Below are 13,934 nucleotides of genomic sequence, written 5' to 3'. Positions count from 1 at the left end.
ATGTGATATGATGTAGCCGCCTAAGGGCCTCCGGATGGGCCAGGGTCGGCCCCAGCCAGCGCCCCGTGTCGCTGAGTTAAGCAACGAACAGGGCCACTCCATGTCTGTCAGAAAACTTTTACTCTTTTGTAGGATCAACTAGTGAAACCCATCATATCAAAAGGCTTGGACCTGCGCGCCCGTAATCTCGGGAGCACGGACAACGATGGCCTGGGTTCCCCTAAAACCGAACGACATTGGCGGCTGTAAGTAACGTCAGGTGGTGGGCGTCGTGAGCGCCAGAACGACCGTCCTAAAATAATGGTGCTGAATGCCTTTCAGACTTAATTCGCACCCTCCAAAGATGAAATTGAGGGTATCTTTTCATGACTTTGAGGTTGCCCTCTGGATGGATCAATAGGTACACGAAAAATAGAGGTTCTACAATTACTTTTCCAGTTCCACCACCAGATTCCAGCACTACTTCGCGATGCTAGAGAGGCCCATCCGTTCTTATCAGTAATCTTAAACTCATACAGGTGAAATGTACATCCAGACGACCTTCTAAACGTACGATTTGTCGCCCTAAAGCGTTTAAAAATACTTTTCCACGTCAGTCATCATTTTCGTCCACCATTTGACCACAGCGTAGTGTTACCGCGGGCCCGATGCTGCATGGCCCATGGAGGCTGCAATGTCTGACATCAAAGTTTTTGTTGGTGAGAATTGCGAGCGCGCATGCCCAAAACTGCGTTACGCTATTTGTGCCATCTATCAATTCTGACTGAATGTCGAAAAAACCCAGCCAAACATGGCCTGGCCATGGCCAAATGATCTATTGATTCATTTCGATCTATATTCGTGGGGTCCTTAATATATATGTGCGGCTCAAATAAAGATTCTGAGCACCATCGACTTAGTAGATGTCCATTAGACCATAGTAAAATGAAGAGCGCAAGCGGTTTCCTTCATGCAGCCGCTTGTCGCATTATTTTTTTCAGTCTGTTGATAAGAGGCGATTCAGGCGGAATTGATCTCGCGTTATTTTTTTTTTCTTTGCGGTAGCACTCATTAACAAATGGGCTACATCCCACAATTTTTGTTTTGAAGCGAGGGGGCTTTTACTATCAGGGAACCCTTTGCCAACTCTGTGCCCTCCCCATGCCAAGCCTTTGGCTGCGAGCCTAGCATCCAATACTGCAATCCGCGAATCGACACAGGGAAGAGCTCTCGACGCCGATTATTTATACCCCCGCCGCCAAACGAAAGGCGTTCAAACGACGTGAAGAATCGTTCAGTTCTTCGCCATCAATCCGCGCTAAGTTCTGATTTCTTTCCATCTCGTGCGCCCGAACCGCGGCCATCAGTGTGAGGTTCACTCCCACCGTTACCGGAAAACTGAAATTCCCTTCACCGCCGCCTCCAACGACTGGGCGCGTAGACAGGCCCAGACGTCCGCCCGATGACTCCAACAATACCACGCCGTGCCAGTTACCGCAGCAGTGCCTGCATACTTGCATTGTGCAACGCAACTAGAATCAACGCCGGAGCACGCGAGCTCCTCAGCGCTCTCCTCGAGGCCGCCGACCAATCAGTCAAAGTTGGAACCATGTGGGAACAATAACGATCGCGTGCCATTGTTTCATCCGCTTACGCAAGTATTCGGTGTCCGACGCAAAGCGTGTATAAACAGAGGTGGCAGTGGCGCGCTGCCACGGACGTGGCCACCTGATGAGGCTCATGGCGGGCTGCCACAAGCATGCCGCAGCCCGCGCTGTTGGCCTGCCGCACGCGCGTGGTGACGCGCGCGTCCGACTTTACTGCGTCGGGCCAGAAAGTAAATGCTGGTCGGGTAGTTGCACTGGATTAGACGGTGTAGGATGATATTCAAAACTCATGCTCTTGGCGCTGTATGGAAGGAAGTTGGTTTTACCCCGTCGTCGTGAGGAGGTTATGTCGTCACTGACGTGTGTCACAACTTACTTGGTATATTATAACAGCTGCCTCCTACTGGAATACATATGAACCTGGACCTCTGACGTCATTTGCATTTCTTTCCCGTTCCGTAAGATATAGCCGGGAAAAACGCGTGCCACCGCGCAGTGCGTTTTTATCTGTTTAAGAAATGACACTCTAAAAGTGGGATTCTATCTTTCAACATAGGTAAACTATACAACAGATTAGCCCATAATGGGCTCCCCATACCCATTACGCCTATTGGGGAAAGCAAAATGCGTCCGGAATCAGGGCTCCTGCAGAAGACCCCGCTCTCGCCTGATCCAACTTTTTGTGTGCAACCAGTTTCAACGGTATAAGCGGATAGTGGCATGCCCAGTATTTCGCCAAAGAGGGGCTCTTTCAGCCAAGTGAGACCCACTTGGGTGTTGTGGGGCCCTGTTTGTTCGGGATAGCGAGTCACAGGATCCCAATTTGATGCCGCATGACTCGTTTTGTGTTTTACAAGCCCTTCAGGCAAACTGTCAAGAACAACTATGGCATTCAGTTCCGTGATGGGCAGTAACTTCCGGGGCTCCTGGCTCCATTCTTTATCCGCTTGTAAAAGTCACTGCTGGCGGGCCATGATTTTATCGCAGTGGGCCCGCGCGAATTTCAGCAAGATCGTGGACGTGGCCCAAAGCTACAACTTTTGAGTTCGGCGTCTAGATGGCAGCGCTGTAGTACGCTTGACGTAATAAATACTCCCAAAGAGCTGTAGACTACCTTGCATATCAAGGCACGTCTAAGCGGAAAAGGATCCATTGCCACCGAGATAATCAAGAATAACCTTACCAAAACAAACAATTCACTGCATCAACAACTTTTTCATATAGACGCATTTAATCGGTTATTGACGGATGTTTTGTCAGAAAATGCTCACAAATTGGTAATGGACCACGTAACTTCTTGCTCTCTAAAACTACACCTAGGAGCGCCGTTAATCGTCACAGACCCACAGGAATTTGTGTTTGATGACAAATTTTGGGGATGGGTGTGTGCGCCCCACTGCGGTGTTGTGCTGATGGCGGCCAAGAATGCTAGCATGATTGCGAGATAGTGTGAACGTTATCTGACCTGGAAAACTACCCATTATTTGAGACATGTTTCGCTGTATACCGCTGTTTAAGGGGTGTAATCGTCAAGTGGAGTGCATAGACAAGCGGCACTGCTCGCTCTCATGTGTACCAGACGACATAATCCGATATGCGCGCAGTTTGGAAGAGCTGCTTCTTGATGCAAACCACATTAAGGAACTCTCAAAGGTATGTATTATTCTAACAGAATGTATCTGTGTGCACACAACTTTGTTATGCTGTGACCATACTTCAATTTGACCTCCACTTTGATGCATGGAGTTGTAAAATATTTCAATTTGTGTTGCTTGCAGTTTCTTATTGCTTTTGGAACTTCATATAGACAGGATTTGGTTGAAACTCATGCAGTAATGTTAAGCAGAACTGCAGCTTCTACTCCACTTGATGCTGTGGGTCTCAGACCTAACATCATGTGTGGTAACTGTGGTCAAAGCACTAGACATGTTCCCCGTGTTTCAGAACTTCTTCCGGCTTTCCAAGTTGAGAAAGCTAGGTCTGAGTGACAATGAGATCCAAAAGCTGCCTCCTGATATTATGAACTTTGCACACCTGGCGGAACTGGATGTGTCAAGGAATGGTATGTACGTCTGTATGTTATTAGTGCATATGATATTTGTTAGTAAAGTGCTAGAATTTGGATGTGATAATTGAATGCTTATAATTTTGGCATTGCATCTTGTCCATCTGATTATTGTATGCCTTACTTATATAAAAGGAAAGTCAAGTCATGTCAGTCTAATCATGAAAATGAGTCAGGCAACTTTTACCAATGAGGTTCATTGTGCAGCACAATTATTGCTCTAATGAAATATCACTATATGATTTATGGTTGATTTGTCAATCAGCTATAGTTATGCTGCTTATCATATATACTGATACACAATGTGACACCTCATTAGGAGTGGCTGTCAGGTTTTAGAGGCATCGCTTACTGCATTTTGAAGTTTAGATCATACACTCCTTGTCCTTTGATTAGTGCTGTTGCTGTATGGTTGCTACAGTTTATTATCTACAGTACAGTTTGTTGCCTATGGTAAAGTTGTACTGTTTAAAAATGGTCAGTTGGAAAATGGATGGGAAATTATCCTTATATTGGTATTTGATTGTGGTTAGAAGAGCTTGGTCATGACACAAGGAGTCTTTCTGAGTCTTCTGATTCCTATGACCCTTCTTTATATTCTTTCATCTGGTTAGAGTGCCAATAGTAAAAGCAGGGATATCATTTAAACATTTATGTAGGTATTCATTATTGACTTTAATATTTATTACTGACCTTAGATCTGGGCTGAACTTAGAATCTAGAAGGTTTTGATGATTTATCGCTGGATGAAATCAGGAATACATCATAATTGGATGTGTGCAATTTGTGTGCTGCTGTTGAAGCTGTTGAGATGTCTCAATTTTGTGTAGTCTTGGCTGTTAAGTACTTTTTTAATGAGGGATTTTTGATGATAAAACTTTTTCATGTGATGTGATAAACTTGTATATTATTCAGAATGAGGCAACCTGATTGGGCAGAATTAGGGTCTTCATCACAGTCTCCCTTGTATGGGCTCAGATGCCAAAAAGCAGTGTGCTATCACATCACCCTTAACAACAAGGGCAGGGAAACACAAGGTTGCGAGCCACAGAGCCATCATCCTCCAGTATTTACCATTTACCACCATGTCTTCCTTTCAGATGTTCCTGATATTCCAGAGGAGATTGGGAACTGCAAATCACTCCAGGTTCTTGATGTCAGCAGCAACCCCATTACCAAGTCAGTGGTTTGGGGTGTGCACGCAGAGCCTTAACTGTTGAAAGTGTCCTTTGCCCTCCCCTGCCCCTCGTCAGGCTTTCGGTTTATGCAAGATGTCATGAAACAACTCATGAAAGATATTTGCCAGTGGCAAGTTAACCCTGAAGATTAAAAACAACTTTGGATCATCTGGGAAAATTGTGTTTCTCCTGGTACCTTGTGAAAGTAGATTCATGTCAGATTTGCAAAGACTCATGCTCAAACAGAATACTGTCATTCATGTGTGAATCCTTCTAGGTCTCTCTGTACTGAATGGTCTTCATTTGGCCTCACTGTTGTCATCTGTTGCATTGTACATTGCACTGTACATCATTCAGAACATTCATTATGCACAGCTCATCCGTGACACAGCCACCCGCCACTCAGTTGCCTGCTGCATAATGGAGACAGTACGCGGCCGCGGCCGTGAGCGCCGCCTTGTGCTGTCTGACAGTCACGCACCACCCCGCAGACTGCCACAGGGCCTGGTGCAGCTGCGCAACCTGACTGTGCTCGGCCTCAACGACATGTCGCTGACCTCGCTGCCGGCCGACTTTGGCAGGTATGGCCTGCCGGTCTGTGGCGTGCTCTGCGTCACCCCGACTGGAGTTCGATGTGATGTTGGTAGCTGCTGTGTGTGCTCGCAGGGTTTACTTTGATAGTGCAGTGTTGTTCTGTGGCTGAAACGAACGGTGTGGTGAAAAATGTGGTTCTGTGCATAAGGAAGAAATAGCTTTTCCTTTCACCTCATTGGCCAAAAATGAGTTTATCATGAAGTGGTGAGGTTATCTCTTTCCTCCACTGATCTGTGCTCGCCGATAGTGCCTGCGCTTCGCTCGTGCTAGGGATGATCTCAATTGATAAGATTGTGCACAGTGACGTGGCAGAAGAACTGGGGAGCGCCGGGCTCGGTATTGCTGGCCAGCCGTCGCCAGCTTTCCTAATTTTGCCGCGGTGTCAAGAAGAGGATAGTTTCCATACACTTGCCTGGAGATGCAACGGACCTTCGTAGACATTCGGTGTCACCCCACAGTTTCTGTACTGGAGTACATCGCCAGACACATAAAGCTGCTTTCGTTAGCGGCTCTGTACATGGTATTGATAGAAAATGTTTTTAAATGTGGGACTATGCAGATGAAGGGTACAGTGCGCCCGCAAGTTTTCCGCAAACTCCTGGCGGTCATGCCGTCGGCATGCGCGGCATGTGGTGACGCAACGGCCGCCACAGGCTGGTGAACCTGCAGTCGCTGGAGCTGCGGGAGAACCTGCTGAAGGCGCTGCCGGCGTCCGTGTCGCAGCTGCGCCGGCTGGAGCGGCTGGACATCGGCGACAACGAGATCGAGGAGCTGGTGAGTGGCGGCCGGACTGCTGGAGGTGGTGGGTGGGGCTTCGGGGCTGGGAAGGCAGGTCGGCGGACGCCGTCGAGATGGGTCAGCGCATGCTGGGACACGGCGATTTGGCCAGGTGTCATTTGATTGCAACAGCTGAAAGGAGGCCCCGTGTGAGAAATGAAATGCGTGTCGGGTTATACGCAGTGTCTGATGACTAGAAGCATGGCTGAACACTGATTTAGCACCCAGCTTGATCTTCATGTGCGCGTTTTCTCGCGCTTGCATGCATGATTTTCTCATCGGAGTATTGAGTGCATTTTTTGACGTGATAAGGTACTCGATCTTTTGCTGACCTTTTTCAAGGCCTTGATCGGAATTCCGTATGTGTTCACACAAATGTGTCACCACCACAAAAAGCGTAAGCTTTGTGTGGCAGTGACACGCAAATGACTGGTGGGCAACATGCAAATGCGACGGCGCAGACGGACCTGACCTGACCTGACCTGACCTAACCTGACCTCACATCACCTCACTGTTTCAGCAATCGACAATCGGTGAGCTGCCTTCGCTCAAGGAGCTCTGGCTGGACCACAATCAACTGACGCACCTGCCCTCGGTGAGTACCCGGGCTCCGTCCCCAGGTGCAGGCCGCTGGCCCCCTCGGTTGGTGCCCGGGCTCCGCCCCTCTGGCCGCCTGCCCTGATCTTGCCCGGCTGAGCGGGGGCGCTCAGCCTGGCGCGGCCGGTGTCGGACAGGCGGGCGGCAGCAGTGCGCAGTGCCGTGTTGAGGGCGGCGCCCTGCGACGAGCAGGTGTCGTAGGCGTTTTCTGCGCGTCCCGCTGCTGCCGTTGGTCCTCGGCCGCCGCGCCGGCCTGAGACCGGGTGTGCTTCCCTGATCGGGCGCTGACCTCTGACCGGGCGCCGACCTCTGACCGGGCGTGCTCGGCTCTTGTCGCCAGGAGATCGGGCAGCTTCACAACCTCAAGTGCCTGGACGTGTCGGAGAACCGGCTGGAAGACATCCCGGAGGAAGTCGGCGGCCTGTTCAGCCTGGAGGACCTCCACCTGTCGCAGAACTTCCTGGAGGCGCTGCCCGACGGCATCGGCAAGCTCGGCGAGCTGATGATCCTCAAGGTCGACCTCAACCGGTTGGCCGCCTGCAACCAGGCCGTCGGAAAGTGAGGCGCCGCCAGCGACTGGGGAGGGGGAAGCCTGGGGTATACGTGCCCGTGCGTAATTGGTTTAGGAAGCGAGTCACGCGACTCATTCGCTCGACTGTCCCGTGGGGTGCTGGTATGGCTCGGGGACTATGACCATATCACTGCTTGTTCTAAACTTGAGCTTTTCGAGGGCGTAAGGGCATGTGAATTGTGATTCCTGCAGCCTTACGTTTGTTTTATTGTAGCATCCAATGACGTTATCAACGTGGTAAGGCCTCTTAAGTCATGTTGGGGAGACGACAGCCCACTTGTCCGTATTGCCACTGTGATAACTACGAGCCGCTCATTGATTCCTTGATGTTGTCTGTGGGACCGCCAGAATAACAAATCAACGCCGTTCCTTTGTCATTGTCATGATTGGCTGTTGATACAGGCCTATTTGAAACCTACAGTCGTTCAGCGGGTGGCGTGTTTGACCTCGGCACCGGTTGGACGTATGTCGAGCAACAGCGGTCGTGGCCGTTCAGTTGTGCCGTTGCTGGTATGGTTCAAGCCATACCTGTGTCTCGCCGCACGCCGTGGCTCCATGTAGAATTTCCCGGGACTGGCAAATGGGCTGGTCGTGCTCTCGGGACGCTGGTGTTATCCTTCCGCAGTCATTTGATGGCGAACATGGTCTGTTTCTGTGTCTAACAGACCCGACGCGACAACCCACGGCGACCTGGCTTATACAGCGTTACTTGTCCGTCGGTTGCGAAACCTGAAAACATGTGTAGCGCCCTGTTCAAATCGGGCATATCCGGTTTGCGTTGGATTCGGCGCGACCGGGCCGCACGCGCTCCTGTGACGGCGGCGCCTCCGCCGCGACAGGTGCGTCAGCCTGCAGGAGCTGATTCTGACCGAGAACTTCATCACCGAACTGCCCGAGTCGATCGGCAACCTGGCGCACCTGACCAACCTGAACGTGGACAGGAACCGGCTGCAACACCTGCCCGAGCAGATCGGTGAGACGGCGGCGACGGGCCGGCCGGCAGGGCCGGCGTCTCCGGAGGCGGAGGTGCCAGGCTTCCCCAGAGCGTCGGCGCCCGGATGGGCTGCGCTGGCGCGCCACTGGGCCGTCGGCGAGGGCACGTGACGCCGTCTGAGCTGGCGGAATTGCCGGGCTGAAGCGTGACACCGAAACGGGTTGTGGTGTGATGGCGAGGTACGCCGAGAGCTCTAATATTTGCAGAAAATGCATTGGCTGCTCAGAGCAGAGACCGGTCTGTGCTGGGATCAATCGGTGTGCGAGTCGCCGACGCCGCCGTGAACGGCGACTCCGCCGCCCTGACCTGACAGTGCGCCGACGACCGGCAGGCAACCTCTGCGAACTGGGCGTCCTCTCGCTGCGCTGTAACCAGCTGCAGTTCCTGCCCGCCTCGCTGGGCAGCTGCTCGGCACTGCACGTGCTGGACGTGTCGGGGAACAGGTGAGCAGGAGGCTGCCGTCGACGGGCGCGTCCCTCCTGTTCCGTGTCGTTCCCCTGTGATGCTGCCGTGGTGCGTGTGCTGTGGACGGTGTGCCGTGGTGTCGAGGCTGTCCGGTTATTGCTCCGGATCTGTATGTCACCAGTTACTGTTGCTGACAGCAGCTGAGCCAGCCTGACCAGCGCTCCGTCTCCGACCGTCGTCTTAGCCGGTCCGGCTGGAGACGCGGCCTCTGACGCGCGTGCCCCTCCCCCGCCTTACCCCTGCAGGCTGCAGTACCTGCCCATCACGCTGCAGAACCTCAGCCTGAAGGCCGTCTGGCTGTCGGAGAACCAGGGCAAGCCGATGCTCAAGTTCCAGACGGACGTGGACGAGCGCACGGGCGAGGAGGTGCTCACCTGCTTCCTGCTGCCCCAGCTGGACGACGCGGAGGAGCGCGGTATGTGGTGCTGCAGCGGCGAGGGAGCGCGGTATGTGGCGCGGCGGCGGCGAGGGAGCGCGGTATGTGGCGCCGCAGCGGCGCGGGAGCGCGGTATGTGGTGCTGCAGCGGCGAGGGAGCGCGGTATGTGGTGCCGCGGCGGCGCGAGAGCGCGGGCGGTGGGACGTCGGGCCTGTGCGTAGCAGATCCAAGGCCTGGAGGCCCCTACTGTGGCAAGGCTGCTGGACTCTGTTATGAGCGTTAAGTCGCTGTGCTCGATGAGGAGTTCCGCTACAACGCTGTATGGGCATTGCAGAGAAATGAGAAAGGCTTTTGTGGCCGGACCGCTGTCGCTACGGCCTGGCCCAGAATCCAGCCTTACACTCCGCGGAGGCTACACAATCAGTCTATTGGCGTGATCAATACCAGACAATTAGTGCCTTGAATGGCCGCGGCATGCATACGCACCTTATGTGACGTGTGCGATGTGTGCTTCTCCCATAACAACAATGAAGCTGAGCATTACAGCGTGAGATCGACCAGCCTGATTTGAACTGGTGCTACCATGGTGTCGGTCGCGTAGAGTTGGGAGTGCTGACTGATGCCAGTGGCGCCGTCTGTCGGCAGAGTACACCAACGGCCGGCTGTACCGCTCGTCGTGCGACGACCTGTCGACGGACGCCGGCAGCGACCACGAGTGGGAGGAGGACGCCAACCGGGCGGCCGTCGTCAAGTTCCACGGACAGGACGCCGGCGACGAGGAGGACCTGGACAGAGAGGTGGGAGGAGCGGCCGGGAGGGGGCAGAGAGGTGGTAGGAGCGGCTGTGAGGGCAAATAGAGGTGGGAGGAGCGGCCGTGAGAGCAAAGAGAGGTGGGAGGAGCGGCGGGGAGGGGGCAGAGGGGTGGGAGGAACGTCCGTTAGAGGAAGTGAGACGGGAGGACCGACTGTGAGGGAAAGAGAGGCGGTAGGAGCGATAGAGAGCTAGAGAGGTGCTAAGGTGAATAACCTGGAGGGCTAACACCAGGGACGAGGCGAGCAGGGAGGTATGAAAGTGTGGAGGAGTAAAATGATCCTGGCAGAGTTGAGTGAGGATCCCAGAGGTGGGCGAGGGAACCAGGGATGGTGTGACGAAGCGTCGCGTGACGGCACGCGCCGTCGTCTGCTCTGGGTGATGCCACATGCGCGCCGTGCTGTCTTAGCGAGAGCCGGGTGCCGGGTTTCAGAGCCACTTTGTCCGCCACAACACGCCACACCCGCGGGACCTGAAGGCCAAGGCGAACAAGCTGTTCGGCAAGGGCAGGAACGTGGACGGCACGCCGATGAAGACGGGCGAGGTGAGCCCGGCAGCGCTCCCGCTCTGTCGCCCGTTGTTGACGTTGTCCCGTCTGCTGCCTTGGTATCTGGCGGAGGCCACTGTCTCCACCCGATGAACACTGCGATACGTGCGGCCAGTGTGAGCTGGTATCGGCTCGAGTGGGCTGATAGCGTGGGATATCAGACGGCCGACCCCAGTCGCACCGTCAGCCGCAAACACGGCTCAGTGGCCGTCTGCAAGCCGTTCGTCGTCGCAGTGCTGACGCGCGGCCTCGGAGCAGCGCGCGTGTTTAGCGTGATCGGCCGGCCTGGCGGCGACTGACGCAGCGGCCGTCAGCCGCGGCGCTGCCCCGCCCCAGGCGCCTCTCCGCGGTCGGCTGCCCGCCGCCGGCTCCTGCCACGCCGAGCGGTGCCGCTCCGTCTGACGGCCGCCACCCGCCCTCCAGGAGCACCCGCTGTCGTTTCGGCCGGGCCGCGCCAGCCCGCCCCCGGACACCAACGGCGGCCGCTTCAACCCCAACTTCCGGCGTGACCTGCCGCGCTCCAGCGACCTGCGGCTGGTCGACCCGGGCACGGGTCAGGTCACGGAGCAGCTGGCCAGCCCGCAGCACGACGAGGCGCCCAGCATGAGCCTGTCCAGCAGCGCCGCAGGTCAGGCGCCGCAGACACGGCCGGCAGATACCGGTCGGGCCGAGCCGGAGCCGGAAAGCAGGGGAACGATTGCCAACAAACGTCACTGCTGTGCTGCGAGCGGCTTGTTTGATGTGTTGCAGGCAGTGGCGCGGTTGTTTGGTTGTCACCCACTCTGGTGCCATAGCAAAACACTGCCATGGTAGAGCGTCGACTCCTGAAGCGATTGCAGATTGGGTTAATCTCCTTGCACATACACGCCTTTTTAAATGCTGCAGCTTATCTCAGTTTCCTCGGCCGTGTTTGGTTTGGATTTGTGAGTGCATGTGCCCTCGGCCCTGGTGGCTGTCGTGCGCGACTGACGCCGCCCGCCGTGTCCGCCAGAGGAGCCGCCGCCGCCCATCACTGAGCTGGAGCGGGAGCCGGCGGTGGAGGCGCCGGCCGCGGTGCCGGAGCCCGAGCCAGAGCCGGAACCGGAACCGGACCCGGACCCGGAGCCGGCCGACGCCGCCGACGGCGGGCCGCGCCGCGTCGGCTTCAGCGTGCAGGCCGGCGAGGATGAGTCGGAGCCACCGCCCGGCGAGCGGCCCAACCGGCTGCACCGGCGCGACACGCCCCATCACCTCAAGAACAAGCGTATCAGCGACAAGGTGACGCGGCCAGCGGGTGGAGCGGCGCCAACAGATCAGGGGTCAGGGGCGGGCTCGAGTGCGGAGAGATCCGGGTCTTGGTGATTTAGCCAGTCATTTATTTTTGAGGAAGGTGGTGCACTTGGCTTGAAGCGCCCTGGCTCTGCGGGTATTGTTTGGCGCGGGCCGTGCGAGCGGCGTTCCAGACGGTGCTGTTCGGTCTCCCGGCGCCCCAGCCCGGCGCGCTCACGCCCCTCCCTCCCTCCGTGGCCGCAGGTGGACCAGGACCAGGTGGCGTCCATCATCGCGCAGGCGCTGCAGCGGCGCGACGGCGACGGCGACGCGCCGCTGCCGACGCCGCCGCCGACGCCGGCGGCGCTGCGCTCGGAGCGGCCTGACCAGCCGGACAGCGAGCCGACCGTGCGGGTCGTGCAGGAGCCACACGACATCACCGTCCAGGTGGGCGGCGCGGCCGGGCTCGCCGGTCCGGCCGCAGCTGGCCGCCGGGGTGGGGTCTGGTCCCAGGTGACCTGAGCGCTGTCACTCGCGGTCAAGGTTCGAGGAAAGGTCAAGGCTGTCTCCGTGGCTCAGGTGCTAGGGCACTGGACGCATGGCCGCTGTTGGGTAGACGTACGCTCAATGCGCTCCCTAAAAACCGCGCTAGTAGGACTCGCCAGTGGCGGCCCTTGCTAACTCGCCAAGGAGATAGGGCGAGTGAAGGCGGCAGCGTCGCGAAACGGAACAGATCAGTAAGAATGATGGCACAAACTGCGCATTATGCTTAGTTTAATGTACCACAAGGATGAACCCCTTCAGACAGTAATGACTCTGATCCCATGGCCATGGTCGCAAAACATGGATCAAACGTAAAAAGAAGCTGTACCTCCGTCACAGTGATATATCAGAAAACTGCATCGGTGCGGTATTAGCCTCGGTCTGGTAACGGCGAGTGAGGCGGCGACGCCCGGCACTGTCATGCGTACCTGTCGGCTGATGTCGGCGCGTCTGTGTGGATGCATTGTGTGTGATTAGCGGGGCTGGGCCGCTGTGTAGTGAGTGCGCGCGCGCCAGCCGCTGCTGACGGCCGTCCGCCGTGCCCAGCGCGCCGCCTCCGGCCTCGGCCTGAGCATCGCCGGCGGCAAGGGCTCGACGCCGTTCCGCGGCGACGACGAGGACGTGTTCATCTCCAAGGTGCTGGACGGCGGGCCGGCCGACCTGGCCGGGCTGAGGGAGTGGCGGCCGAGAGGCGCTCGCGGTGCCGGTCCGCGGGCCGAGGAGGCGCTCGCGGTGCCGGTCCGCGCCGGTCGCTATCGCCCGGCTGTCCGCCATGCGGGCGGCCCACAGCCTGCGGACTGCCGTAGACGTGCCGTTCAGGAGTGTCACACGAGTGCGCGTGAAAGTGCATTGAATGTGCTTTCACTAACTGGAGCAATGGCTGTTCGCGGTCCGTTGCGAAACTAGACAGTGGTTTATCACGCTTACCAGTTGCTGCCAGCGTCACCCATGAGTAGCTATCTCGACTTCATCTCCAGGCGCGGTCGCTGACTAGACGTGTTGTCTCGTTCCCTCTGAAGTCTCGTTCCCTCGTTCCCACGCTAGCTCCTCCCAGCGGAACCCAGCTGCCCAGGGACGTGCCGACGGGGCGTCGCCCTGCTCCTGTCCTCGTCCGCGACCACCTCAGTCGACCATCGTCCTGCCCTGCCCTGCCCTGCCCTGCTTTGCTCCACCCAGCGGAACCCAGCCGCCCAGGGACGTGCCGACGGGGCGTTGCCCTTCTCCTGTCCTCGTCCGTGGCCGCCTCAGCCGACCATCGCCCTGCCCTGCCCTGCCCTGCCCTGCCCTGCCCTGCCCTGCCCTGCCCTGCCCTGCTCTGACCGCCTCCCTGTCGCTGTCCAGGTGGGTGACAAGCTGACGTCGGTGAACGGCGTGCCGGTGCTGGGCGCCGACCACTACGAGGTGGTGGGCATCCTGAAGGCGGCCGGTGACGCGCTGCACCTGTCCGTGGTGCGTGAGGTGACGCGGCTAGTGCCGCCGCCGCCGCCGCCGGCCGCGCCCAACGGTGGCCCGGCCGTGCTGCCCGCCGACGCCGTCCGCAACGAGCACGTTGCTCCAGCGACTGGAGACGCAGCAGCGGCTG

The 13,934-nt window shown here is 56.9% G+C and overlaps 1 protein-coding gene across 1 annotated transcript; it reads left to right on the top strand.

Annotated features, from left to right (window-relative positions):
* Positions 1–2,961: 2,961 nt before the first annotated feature.
* Positions 2,962–13,854, top strand: LOC119106898 (leucine-rich repeat-containing protein 1-like; the record flags this gene model as incomplete). The annotated part of the gene is made up of 18 exons (XM_037230242.1): positions 2,962–3,239; positions 3,531–3,648; positions 4,752–4,830; positions 5,321–5,410; positions 6,077–6,197; positions 6,721–6,795; positions 7,138–7,355; positions 8,208–8,341; positions 8,694–8,805; positions 9,073–9,242; positions 9,850–10,001; positions 10,448–10,558; positions 10,985–11,189; positions 11,553–11,818; positions 12,074–12,109; positions 12,176–12,256; positions 12,899–13,027; positions 13,694–13,854. Coding segments are annotated over exons 1-18 (2,420 nt in total), but the record flags the coding sequence as incomplete, so codon positions are not given.
* Between the last annotated feature and the right edge of the window lie 80 nt (positions 13,855–13,934).

The sequence above is a fragment of the Pollicipes pollicipes genome, unplaced genomic scaffold (assembly GCF_011947565.3).
Source record: "Pollicipes pollicipes isolate AB1234 unplaced genomic scaffold, Ppol_2.1 Scaffold_6414;HRSCAF=7608_pilon_pilon_pilon, whole genome shotgun sequence".
Lineage (NCBI taxonomy): Eukaryota > Metazoa > Arthropoda > Thecostraca > Pollicipedomorpha > Pollicipedidae > Pollicipes > Pollicipes pollicipes.
Note: the sequence above shows the minus strand (reverse complement) of the source record. Positions and strands in the feature narration are given on the sequence as shown.